The sequence below is a fragment of the Lissotriton vulgaris genome, chromosome 3_1, assembly GCF_964263255.1.
Source record: "Lissotriton vulgaris chromosome 3_1, aLisVul1.2, whole genome shotgun sequence".
Classification (NCBI taxonomy): Eukaryota; Metazoa; Chordata; class Amphibia; order Caudata; family Salamandridae; genus Lissotriton; species Lissotriton vulgaris.
Window position 1 is genome coordinate 732,393,411 of NC_141689.1, and position 13,990 is coordinate 732,407,400.

A 13,990-nucleotide genomic window follows, 5' to 3' on the forward strand; every position below is an offset into this window, starting at 1 on the left:
CTTGGTAAATATGTGTTCAATGCCTGGGAGGGAGTGGGTCGGGTTTCCTTAAACCATGCAGAGTATGCAGGTGTAGTGCATGAACTCCTGTGTGTAAGTCATGCTGCCTGGGGCTCACTCACTCCACACTTGTAAATTGCGCCTGCACCAGGCTTTTTCTCATTTGCAAAGTTTGGCGCATGCTCACAGCTAGGCAGCCCCCACACCCGGGGAATGACTGCATCCTACAACCTGAATGGAAACAACATTCAGAGCAATGAAAACAAGTTCATTTGATGCAAAGAACTGTAAACAAAAACCATGTCCAGCTATTGTAGTTCTGACAACTTAAACAAAAGAGCAACAAAAAACAAACAAGCATTGGCATAGCCACTAGGTATCACTTTTTACACCCTATAGTATTTAGTTATGCAGCAGAATATCCTTGGTGCAGCAACACCAACTGTTACATGGCTAAACACTTATAAGGTCCTAAATACGAGACCTATTGGCTATGCCAATGCTTGTTTTTCTTTTTTTTGCAAATAGCTCTTCTCCAAACTTTCCTAGCCAAGATGTGTTACAAAGGATTTGCGTTAGTGTTGAATATAATTCCTTAATAATTTGTTTTGCTTGCCCGCCTCAGGACGATATATACAATTTATCAGGGAAAATATAAAGTTTTTGCTTATGTGTTGTCTGCTCTTCGCAGAGACGATCAAGGAACGTAGTGTTTATGTCATTCCCTCGTCACGAGGACAGCCACTGTGATCAATGGGCTGTAACAGCGCTCTGCCTAAATCCTAAGGTACTTCCTGCTTTGCGAGCAAATTATCCTGCACTGGAAATGGCGGCTACGTGCGCATGCGCAGTGATGACAGAACCTAATGACCGAGAGAGGAGTCGTATTGAGCAGAAGAGGCGATTAGACGAGAGGAGACCCCGGCCTGCACGCTGTACCCGGCGCCCCCATATCCTTGCGCCGGCCTCAGCATGATCAAAGCCATACTTATCTTCAACAACCACGGCAAACCGCGGCTCTCCAAATTCTACGAGCATTACGTGAGTAAAAAGACCGCTCCTCCCATCCCGGAACCATCGCCAAGAGCCATTGCACAGCACCGGTATCATTCGGGGACTGACAGCTCGCGAAGCAAACATCACGCTACCGACTACACGAGCAGCTGGCACTGCCGGAAACACTGGAAGGGAGGGACAATGACACTAAACCAGCTGCACTCACGGAGGAGTGGATACTGTTAATATCGGGGGGTGGGGAGGGACTGGGAGGACATTCAAGCAAAAGGGCACAAGGGTAGGGGGCTGCGACATAGAAGAACCAGTGCACAGGAAGAGGACAGGAGCCCTGAAACTGCAACTTTAGTGCACATGGAGGGCTGCCCTCTTACAATGCAACCTTTAATGCACACATATAGGGACACCACATGAAGGGTGTATTACCATTCCCCAAAGCATCACACATCTGTACGAAGCTGACACAGTATCACTTAAATAATTGCCACCTGCAGCATCACACATTGCAGTGTGCTTAACAGCTCAGGAAAAACACAGCAGAACATCGTCTACAACGTAGACCCTCAGTGCACAACCATCAACAGCACAGGAGTTTGGGCAGTAATACGTTACAGTTAGCAACAAGCAGGGCAGAGGCATTTTATTATAACTAGGGCACCATGCAGGTTTGAATAGAACACTCAGCATAACCTAGGACGAGGTACAACTGACAGCTGCAAGAGGGGGTACTTTCAAGCATCAGGATGAATAGGCTTATAGGGAGAAAGAGCAGGACTAGTGCAGTATCAAATCACACTGATCATTGAAAGAGGCACGTATTGCACCAAGTTTATTCATGACATGAGCTATCAACTAAATTTCATTATATACCTCCAAGTCTGCTAGCTGATGGAAGCACAGACACCTCCCCCTTCACAATGTACACATTAAAGTTATAAAGGAAAACTCAATAATATCCATATCAACACACTGACTTTTGACCCTATTGCATATAGCTAATTATCGGAAAAAACAACATAAACATCTATTTATGTACAACTAAACAGTTGTCTCCCTCTAGCAGATTTCCTCAGTAATTTCCCTTCGCAATTGCAAGGAAGAAAATTCAGGTACCTAATCCTTGAATATTAGGATGTACCACTTTATGCCACAGACTGTCAACTCGTCATTGTTTGTCCTAAAAAAGCAACATTATTAAGAAACATGAGAAGAATCAGAACTGATTCTAAATAAATAAATACTAAATGCATCTCATTAATGTGAAATGAATCTGCTTTGTTGATGAAAACTATCTTGTGATCCATATTGAATGAATTAGCACATTTTTGCTTTAAAACTGAGATGATTGCATTCCAGTTTACTTACCACCTTACTCCCTTCTATATTATTAATTGGCACATTCCTTCTTTCCCACATTGCACATTTGATCAGAATCAGAAACCCCTTTCCCAAACACATCTCCTCCATCCACAACATTCCTCGACAAATGTTTATTCCATCAGGCAATGCAAAATCATCCAACCAAACCGTCACACGAGCCATTCTATACATAATCCAAATGAGTAAGGATTATTGTGCCAAACTCGGTGGTACCCCTTTTTTTTTTTTTAATCAAATGGGGAAATATTTTAGCCTTAGTGGATCTGCTGGTTTACACTCTAATGTGCGGGGAGTTGAGATCTTTAGAAAACTAGAGAAAACACTTATTGGTGTCTCAAGACCTTTATTCAGAATGAGTAAATACCACAATGTTTATTATTTATGAAACTGAATATTTTAAATGTCAGGTCACTGTTAATGAGAATCGTGTTTATTTCAGACTGAAGATACCCAGCAACAAATAATAAGGGAGACGTTTCACCTGGTTTCTAAGCGGGATGAAAATGTTTGTAATTTCTTGGAAGGAGGCCTGTAAGTATAACACTGGTCATTTGTATCAGAGAGTATTATTGTTTTTCCAGATGTTATTTGACTTTAAAATACCAGTGCTGCAGGGAGAAAACGTTGACAGTACTAGGGCACAAGCTGGGGGTTCATGCAGCTAGATGGCGTCCACCCACCGTTTCACAATGTAGACGTAGTCCATCCTGCCAAGAATTCAGGCCCCACTGAAATATGCTGAACTTGTCCTCGTGTAATTTTCAGACACAAGGACACGTTCAGCAGCGCCTCCATGTTGTCTGTTTTCCATTCCCAGCAGCAACGTGCAGGCAGCAACATCCAGCAAGACCAGAGATAAAGGCAAAAGGTAAGGTGCCATCAGTCCCCTTTTGTTCGAGTTTGATCATGGCTGGGTGCGGTCTGTAGCCTCACACATCGATGCATCTGCAATGGAGGGAAAGCAAAGGCACACAACTTATTATTACTTCTCAAGTACTTAAGAGATGCATGCTTTTGACTTAGTTCGGTGCCTGTATATAGTAGATATGCATGCACTGTAAAAATGTCAGAAGTGTTGGTCTGTTCTAGTTGTTACACAAATAACAATTTGAATACCTCTTTTATTTGTTTTATAGTACTACTTATCCCAGTTCAGGGTGTCAGTGCTCTTTACGTAACAGACACTTTATACATTGACAATAAATAATGTAAGTGTGAAATTGTACAAGATGTGTTACATTGGACAGTCAGGGTTACCAGGTGTAGAAGTCGCATGCTCTTCATAGTTCACTTTGCTGTATTAGAAGGATTATAATTTATAAACTGCAAATAACTAAAGGATTTCTGTGTTAAAAGCAGTAACCCAATTACCTATCTCATAAAATAAAAATCTGTAGTCTGCATGTTACATGATGTGTTTTTCAGGATACACGTTACTTGTCCATACTATTTTATTAAAATCTGGGACTAGACAAAACACAGATCTCTCCAGCAAAAACGTTAACCTCCAGAGTAATTTTACCATTATTATTATTCCCGGAGATTTACTGGGCTCACAACAATCTCTGCAGCAGGTGCCATGACTTCATAAGATATTTCAAAATGCATACTTTGCAACCAATTTAACAGAACAAACCTACTGCCATGTTTCTCCTTGTTTCCAATTTCTCTATTGCAGAGTTTTAACCCCCCAAAAATTATAAGTTGAGGCACGTTTTTGGCACAACCGACGCAAAATCTCATTTACTAACTCTAGTAATGCGCTTATATGTACTCATAATAGACCTGCTAAACTTATGTGTTAGTTCTTAATATCTGAGGTCACCTCTTATGAGGTCACTACCTATGATGTCATCGACTGTGACATCATGTTCTCTGATGTCATAGTCCATGATGTCACTTGCATATTGCCTAACTTGGTTAGTTCCCCCACTTCTTTGTTTTTTAGCACTTGTGCTCTGGACAGAACCACCTCCACATAGTCAATTTGATTCTCTTTAAATCTCACTCGCTTGCAAATTATTTTTTGCACATTTAGTCCTACTTGTAGATGATTTATAGAACTACGTCCATAATTTTAGTACAGAATTAATACACAGGTGGTGAAGGTAGCCTCCTGTTGAAGAAAGTGAGTAATGTGAGCTCTGCATTCTTCAACACAAACGCAATTTCTCGAGTGTCAAGATTACCTAGAATGATGCTCCTCCTTACCCTTCGTCCCTCTCCCCTTCAATGTGGCTCCACAGTTTTATTCCTGTTACATTTACCAGCCATGTTCCTTGTCACCGTTTTTCTTGCCCTTCCTCACACGTATGTGACCATCCATCCATCCTAGGCCACTTCTTCACCCTCTGGACACTGTTTCTTTGTCTTTTGATAACAGCTTTTTCTAGTTAACTTTATTTCCCTTTTTTAAGATCCTGAAGCAAATCCACTACATTGTCCTCCTAATGTATCTCTGTTTGTCTGTCCATTTACAGCAAATAGTTCAGGTGCATATATCTGCCAATAAAAAGCTTATCAAAATCTGCATTGGTCTCTGACCCCTTGTAATCAAGTGACACTATAGTAGGGGGCCTGTTCACTAAGTAACAGATCAGGCATAAATCTCCCAAGCAATTTTTCTTCTAACTCCTCTGCCTTTCATCATGGATTATCGTCCTGTATACCTATCGCTGCTAATCTTGTTTTGATATCTGTTCATGGATTTCAAGTTTTTATATAGCAGTCACGCTACCTTTTAGCAGCTTGAGTGCCCCTGTAGATTGGTGGGCTGTAGGTAGGGAAATAGTGAGAGTGCACATAGTTGATTTTTAAAATCACTGTGGCAAAAAAGTGGTCAAGAGTCTTATAAGCAAGCAGTGAGACCATGGCTTAAGAGAAATACATTGATTATCAGCCTTCTAAACTGCATGAAGTCATCATTGGATTTAATTTTGGGTCTCCATGTGCTCAAGCTTTGTGTGTTTACCTGAAATGAAGATGTTGTAGAAGCTGCCCCTCTCTTGTTGAAGCATTATCGTAAGTCATTTTTAGGTTGCTTTCAGATGTTAAGTTCCATTTTTTTGGCATGACTTGTGAAACTAACTATGTTCCTGGGAAATAGCACCAAGGTTAAGCACATAAACACATAAACAGTTCATAGGAAGAGAGTACCTCTATATTCATATAAATTGTAGTCCAGTGTATCTCAAAAATATCAAGTCTACAAATGCAAACCCTTTTTCATGGGAACTTCTTTGTGACTGGCACCTAGGTGGAACACGTATTTATTCAATTAAAAATGCTTAACTCACTATCATCCTGTAAATTGTAACTAGATGGACTTCACTTTAAAGGAACTACATAACTCTCTACTGACTTTAAATTTAGAAATGTAGCTCTTTACGTTTGTGTAAATCACATGTCGGTGGGCTTCACAAATACTTTCAAGGACCCAAGTAACTGTTTGCTTTTTGCAAACCACACATTCCCTGTAAGTCACACCTGGATGGGTTTCACAAATGCTTCTAAGTAGCTGCCTTTGTTCCTAACACCACATGTATATGGCCTGCAAAAACATCAGTCTACAGAAATAAAGTTAATTCATAGGAAATTACTAATTCTCTGAAATCCCTATAACTCCCACCTGAGTAGACCATACCAATATCTATACCAGGATCACAGTATCACTCAACGTTTGCTGTAATTTGCATCTGGGTTGATTTTATATTCACATGGAAACTGAATAGCCCACTATGTCCCATAAAATTATTACAATTCAGATAATTGTATAACTGTTGTTAGAAATGGGGGTCTCTTGTTGGCAGGTTGTTACTCTGTCCAAGTAGGGATCCTTCTTCCTAGTCAGGATAAGAGAGTTACACTCCTGAAATAACCCCTACTCACCCCCTTGGTAGCTTGGCACGAGCTGTTAGGCGGCTTATCTCAGATGCAGTGTGTAAAACATTTGCACATAACATACAGTGAGAACACTACAAAAGTATACCATCCAAGTTTAGAAAAATATCCAATATTTATCTGTGTAAAACAAGACCAAAACGATAAAGATCCAACATGCAATAATCAAAATATGCACTTTGCAAGGATAACCTCAAAAATGCAGTTCCCTGAAGTCGGTAGCTCTGTCCGGTCCTCCTGCGGTGTTGAAGACATCAACCAGTTTGAGTCGATAGCGTCGGTGCGGACCGGCGTCAGTGTCGGAAGACTGGTAAACAGTACCTTTTTGTTCCAGCCGATCGTGGTGATGTGGGCCGGTGGCGGCGGTCGTTGAGGCTGCGGTGTGTGGCAGATTGGTGCACTCAGGTCGCGGTGCAGGCAGCGGCTCGGTGGCGGTTATCCAGCGGCGTCTGAGAGACCAGGGCTGCAGTACAACGAGAGGCGGTGCTCGTCGTGGTGCTGATGGTCATGATGCAAGTGGCGGCGTCTAAGATCGGCGGTCGATGGGGCTGTCGTCGGTGCGCCGCAGCTTTGGTGTGGGACAGGGAAATCCTATGTGAGGCTTACGAGCGGTTCCCCCAGACCATGGTGGAAACCACGGTGGCTATAACAGCTGGCAACAGCATCATCATTGAGACCAGGACGGCAGAGTAAGGCTGTGCAGAGTATAGTGTCCACATGTTACGGTGCAAGCAGAGGCTTTGTTGCGGCCGTTGTCGGGAGACCAGGTTTGTAGTGCAAAGTGCGCCTTTCCCCTTTGTGGTGCCTTCAGGTCACGGATCCGTCAGCAGTCTTGGTGATGCCGTCGAGTTGCGGTATCCCTCTGTGGCAACTGAGACACGCAGTCCCAGAGGGGGACCCAGAGGAAGGTGAAGTCTTTGCTGTTTCTGAGACTTCTTAAACAGGGAGCAAACTCTACCTCAAACCCTTGGAGAAACTCAAACAAAGAATTTGCATAATGTTCAGTACAGTCTTTTTCCTGCCCAAGACAGAAGCAGCCACTGCGGGCCAATACAACAAAGCACATAGCATAGCGGTAGTTCCTTCTCACAGCTTCTCCAGCTTTTCTTCTTGGCAGGTTCCTTGGTCCAAGAGTGCTAAAGTCCTGGGGTCTGGGCCCCAATATTTATACCACATTTACCTTTGTTCTCTTGTGGTAGAGGGTCTCCGAGCTTAGTACAAACCAGTTCCATCCTCTCGGGCCCAGCTTTCTGGCAGGAGGTGGAGACTACATCGTGGAAGGCAGACCAGGCACGTTTAGGTGCAAGGAAATCTCCTCCCACTACTCTAAATGCAGCCCAGCTCTATTAAGCCCAGCCCTGACTCATCCACGAAAGGCAGGACATACCTCAACCCCCCCAGCCCCTGTCACTCCAAAGCCAGACAGTCAATCCACAACCCAGTAGAGGCACACAGGATGGTTAAGCAAGAAAATACCTTTCTACAAGTAGCATTTTCAAACACAAAATTTAAAAACCATCTTTACTTAAGGATGAAGGATGTGTGATTTAATTCTGAGTCCAGGCATACTAAACTCCATTATGTCCAAATAGGGAGTTATACTTGTAAGATGTTACACAGTATCTCCCATTCTGTCCCATGGGACAGATAGTCTTTCAATAGTGAAAAACGAAATCAGGGTTGTGGAATTTTATAAAATATTTACTTATCCATGGGGCATGTTGCTTCATAAATCTACTTGTCTTGTAACAAAATCCACTTGCCCCTTTGGTGCCATGTAGTGTAGTGACAAATTATGGCAGCAATCTCCTTATATAAGAGCTCTGATATAGCCTCTCTGATTATGCCAGGGCTCATGCCATAGTAGTGTTTGAATACCTGCAATCCCCTTATGTTGCCACATTTCCGCAAATGTACATACTGGGGCTGAAGGTAGTGGTAAGCAATAGTTCCAGGGTTAGAATGCCCCTTTGCGTCTGTGCAAACCAACAAACTTGCATGCTTTAAGAGTTTTCAACCACTCTTCTCTTATTTCTTCCCATACTGAGAAATGTTGGAAATTTACTCCTGACAATGGCAAACGTAAACCACCTTCAAGAGTTGGGGAAAAAAGTGGTTGGAGGGAAGGTGAACTTGCAAACACTCAGATTTTCGCATGGGCAAATCTACACATGCATATTTGCTCAAACTAGAATGCAGTTCACAAATGTTTTCTAAGTGTACATTTTCTTGTACTACTTCTGTAAATTCCTGGGAATTGACAAAAGCTGTACAACTGCACTTAAAGCAAGGACATATTCCATGGTTGCAGTTTTGAGACTTTTTTTTAATAATTGGGTCCCTAATTTGGTCTTGCGTTGACTGTGAGTTTTTTTTTTACATTAAAATTCTCTCTCTCTCTCTCTCTCTCTCTCTCTCTCTCTCTCTCTCTCTCTCTCTCTCTCTCTCTCTCTCTCTCTCTCTCTCTCTCTCTCTCTCTCTCTCTCTCTCTATCAGCTGGCTTCACTGTGAGTGACAGCATTCTGCTCTTTCACAAGGAGCATATCGGCACACAAAGTAGTTTTGTTCCGTGCCAGTAACTACTGTGGCAGTGTATGCTTTTTGAAACCAAAACATATTGGTTTGCTTTTGCCAATATTTGTTGTTATGGTGAGGGCCCTGCAGCACCCACACCAATAAGCTTTTTACAAAAACCATGCCAAATCAAGTTACACATTGACAAACCTAAAAAGCTGACGCCCAATTTCAGACCTACTGGCTTTGCCAATGCTTGATTATTTTTGTTTCCCATAATCTTATTGAAACTGGTTACACTGATCTTCCATTATGAATTTTTTTGGGAAATACTAGCATGCATCAACACATGTTACTAAATGATGCTGCAAAGAAATGGTAACTGAAATTTTGCAGTGGTTGAGCACATTTTTTTTTCCCTGCTTACATTTTTTTATGAACATTGTATTTTGAAAGCAAAGAATCATCAATCTTGCTCGCAAGCTTCTGCAAATATTTGCATCAAATCAGAACGTATTCTGGGAGCACTATACATACCCTCATATTGCTAAACTTTGAAAACGTGTGTACACATTTTTATACTGGAACCACTGTCAGTAGTGCAGTCGGTTCTTACAACATTTACTTGTACAGCTTTTATATAGGGAAAAAAATCTTACCTTATCTGCCGACAGTGCCGTGCCCTTCCCTGATCCATAATGTGGTACTGCAGACTGTCAGCCAAAGGGTTTGTGCTGCAGGCTGTTGGGCCTACTTGTTCCAAGGACAAAATACACATGAAAACGTGTTGCCCTTGACCCCAAACAATATGTCCTGGGTGTTGGGCTATAGAAATTCCACATCCCTGCAAAATACACTGTTTCACTATCAGGACATATCACAAACACCAATACATATCCTACCTTTCACCTACACTGCACCCTGCCCATGGGTGTACCTTGGGCTTACATGAAGGGTGCCTTATATGGAAGAAAAAAGAAGGTTTGGGGGCCCAGCAAATAGGTGTACTTGCTGTGTCAACATGGCAGTCACATGTTTGCACAGACACTGCAGTGGCAGGTCTGAGAACCCTCTGAAGGGCTGCATGTGTGGTTGCCACAACCAACCAGTGCTGCAGGCCCACTAGCAGCATTTGATATACAAGCCCTAGGCGCACACAGTGCACTGTACTAGGGACTTGGCAGTAAATTAAATAAGCCAAACATGGAAACACCAATCCCTAAACCTAATTTACCATAGTAGCACTCGCACTTTAACACTGATCAGCAGCGAGAAAGTGCGCAAATACACTAAACCAGCAAAAACAGAGTACAAACCATGAGGTCAGAAAGCAAAAAGAAAGGTCAAACAAGCCAAAAGATGCAAGGTCTAACAACTGTTTGTTATTTGTACATCCAATCCCGAACTGGATGTATTCCCCCCCCCCCTTACAAACTTTCCCTAAAAACTGAGTAACTGTCTATTTTCCATGAATTTTGAATAGGGAAGGAACTCCATTATTAAAGCAGTAGTTCATTTGGGTTTACTTTAACAGCATACCCTTCTTGATATAGGTGAATGTTTGGACTCTGTATGCATACTAAGTTCATGATAGACCTAATCACTAGGCTGCCTATTATTTCAGTACTTCCTGCTTATCTCCCACAGGCTTCCAATCTCTCCCAACAAACACTAAAAGAATTAGCTCACTATGCATTGAATACGACTTGTTTATCGACTAAAGGTACAGACCCAATCTCTCTAATGATGGCACATCATCGCAAGTCAAATCCGATTTTGATCTGAGAGGAAACCGTCTAAGCGGTAGTTAGAAGGTGAAAGAGTAAAAATCGACTAAATCATTGCAATCAGGATTGACCACCATTTATCCTATAATTTCAGAATCTAGTAAAATATTCGTCAAAGTGGCGCTGTTGTATCAGCATCTCATTAATTAAAAAAGTACATCACATCATATTCATCTCATTAAAAGTAAAGGGAATAAAAACAAATATTGAATCAAGCGGTATAATAAGTGCTTCCCTAAACCTCCTGGTGGCTAGGGATAAGTACTTTACCATATGTGAAGAAATATATGGATTGTCACAGTTTATGTAGCAATTCATGGTATCCAGGCACATGCAGACACTCCTTTTAAGAAAGAGGTATCTCTTCAAATGCCTTCTGCTAGACTCAAGTTGCTTACAGATGCTGAGTACATGTAGTAAACTTGTATTAGTTGTAAACCAGAAACAGAATTTCCACCGTCTTTGTTCTTCTTCTAGACCCTGATGGTACTTCTCACATTTCAAAACGTGAATCTGGAAAAGTATAAGGCAAATTCTGTTATGTCTCTGTGGACGCTTCAGATAATGCTGTTGTAATTTCACCTCATAAGAATCAATTACATAAGAGGCGTACTTTCTCATTCCGAATTCCGAATAGTCTATCACTCTTGATGACAATAATAGCTGATCGGAATGATAATTATGTTTTGAACGGAACTAAGAAATCTAGGACAATCATTGACGCCGGATTGCTTTAGTCCATGATATTGATTATAGATGCCTTTTTTAAAAGACTACTTAAGGTCCCTCAGAGTACTCCGGCACATATAACCCATCTGGAACTGGGAGAACCCTATATCGAGGACAAAATCCAGATTCGACCTCTTATGGCCTGGATCAGGATATGGACAAACCCAGAGGCCAGCTTCAGTAGACAGATAATTATGGACTGTCTAAACCGGGACAAATGGGAACAAATCACGTGGTTAAAATACGTTAAGGATACCTTGGACTGCATTGGCTGTAAAAATATGTTCACTGACCCAGAGCAGTTGACCGCACAGAATAAAACACTGCTTAAAAATTCATTTAATGCATGGTCAATAGATAGGAGGGCGATCACTGAAAACAAAAAACCCTCGGTGGCGGCTTATGGGCCAGTGGTATCTACAAATTTTAAAATGGAACCATACTTAGCTGTACTGTATAATGCGCAGGAAAGATTTTATATGACCAGGTTTCGCTTGAATTCACTACATCATATATTGGCAGTTCCTGCTGGTTACACATCTACGGTAGAGGCGAAGGGCACCTGCGGCTGCGACTCTAGGTCTCCGCAGGACACCCTCCACTTTGTTTTATTATGCCCTCTCTTCTCAGAGCCTAGAAAGAAATTCTTAGTGGGGATTTTGAAAAACCGCAAATTTAAGCACGCCAAAGATGCCATTTTATTTCTGCAAAAGGCACCAGATCCTCATACTTTGCTAAGTGTTATTAGCTTCATTAAATCTGCTATAAACTTGAGGAACATCAGGGAAATAACCGTACACTCCACCTGAATGCAGTTTGAAACCCCCATTACCTGAAAATGATATACTGTACTTTTTTATATATATGAAATTTTTAATAATTTTTTAACTGTTTTTATATAAATTGTATGTATGTATTTGTTATGCACTTTAATGGTATCTTTTTAAGTACCGAATAAAGAAATTTTGAATTTGAATTTGATTATAGATGCCTAATATTATCCTCGGCTGTTTCTGTTCTCAATATAAATGTGAATACTGACTGTAACTTACAGTCTCCCTTTGTTCACTGTCCCACTGAAGTTGGATGGTATCTATCTTTTCCAGTATTATCAATAATGGGATATTTGAAATTGGCCAGTAGTTGTTAAGGTCTGAGTTATCCCAGAATCTTTCTGTTTTTAAGGACAATTCTTAATTAATTATCTTCATAAATTAAAGGCACTAATTCATTCTTCTTTGAGGTAGGACCCAGAATTACCTTGCCAGTATGCACTTTTAAGTAACTTGATTAGGTTGATATTGTCCTCCAGGGTAACATCAGGAAAGCAGAAAGCTTTAAATTGCCAGGTGCCGCTCACATGCCATTGTGAACATATGGCTGGCATGATGTGTTATACCTGGCATGTGATGGTACTACACCAGTGTTTTGACAAATCACAGTTGATCTTTGCAACTTTTGGATTGGAATGCCTATTTAGAGTATGAAAAAGCTTGTTAGATGAGTTAGAAGCATTTTTAATACATTTTAAGTTAGAAAACAAGCCTTTTTTGCTTGAGTGATAGCTATTTTATAATTCAGTTGAGCTCCATCATTATGCTTTTGGGGTGCATGGCATATTTTGTCAGGATCTTTCAAATCACCTAACTTGGATCTGAAGGTCTTTTAGATCAGAAGTAAACCAAGATTTGGATTTACTGTAAAAAAAATTTCGTGGTGGTCCTTTCTTCTACATGAAGGTTTATGGTTGTATCATTCTTCCATTGTATTTTACCAGATTTAGACCAACTTCATTTTTTTTCTCATATCACTTGTTGAGCGGGTGCTTTGTTTCAGTAAGTAGCAATCTGGGCTTTACTGTATTTACGAGAGTCAGTACTCCCGTTCAGTTGCAAAGAAGTATGTGGTTTTCCAATCAATCAATTATAGGAGGAGGTCAAAAGCAATTCCTTCCTATTGGCAATATTGTATCTATACCATGTAATCATTTTTGTTTTCCATTTTCTCCGACAACACTCATGTGTTGAACGATTATTGGTCTTTATCACCCTCTGAAAATTCTTCTGTCACAATTTTGCTTCGTTGTGTACATATGAGTACTGTTTGATTTGTAGAGAAACGTGGAGTATGTATTTATGTATTTTATAAATCGACCTAGCTCGACGCCACACCCCCGCGCTCCGCCCCTATTTAGGAGCAGCGTCTGCAGAGCTCAGCCTGGAGGCAGGCGACCCCGGTGGCAGTGGGTTCGCGCCTGCAGTGTGACATTTGAGACTGCTGAAACGCTGACGCCCTGCTGAGCGAGAGCAGCGGCGCCGCCTTTTAAAAATTACTTTTATCATCCTTGGACCTTCCTAAAGGCAACTGGAGCCTTATCTTTTATAACTCACCTCGGGGCTCGGTGGAGTGTGGGCGCCATCTTGAGCTGGGCAGGTCAGGCGACCTAGCTCGACGCAACACCCCCGCGCTCCGACCCTATTTAGTCGTCCCCTAATGAGGGAGCGCAGCGGACGAGCGCAGCGGGCGCGACGAAGGCGCGCCGAAGTCAAGCCAAAGTCCTGCCCGTCTGCGCCCGTCCGCGGCCGGACAGGGCTAGGGGCGCGGCCATATGTACCTCCCTATTCCTCCTCGGCTCTCATCGCTCTTCGTGGCCCTTGGCCCTTAGC

The 13,990-nt window shown here is 41.8% G+C and overlaps 1 protein-coding gene across 2 annotated transcripts in view; it reads left to right on the forward strand.

Annotated features, from left to right (window-relative positions):
• Nucleotides 1–801: 801 nt before the first annotated feature.
• Nucleotides 802–13,990, forward strand: part of AP3S1 (adaptor related protein complex 3 subunit sigma 1) — a 149,520-nt gene continuing 136,331 nt past the window's right edge. The window contains exons 1-2 of one of the 2 annotated variants that reach the window (XM_086961057.1): nt 802–1,041; nt 2,834–2,925. In XM_086961057.1, the coding sequence (XP_086817183.1) occupies nt 973–1,041; nt 2,834–2,925 (161 nt within the window). In that variant the 5' untranslated portion in view covers nt 802–972. The remainder of the gene's footprint in view (nt 1,042–2,833; nt 2,926–13,990) is intronic. The other variant, XM_086961058.1, reaches the window with a different exon arrangement.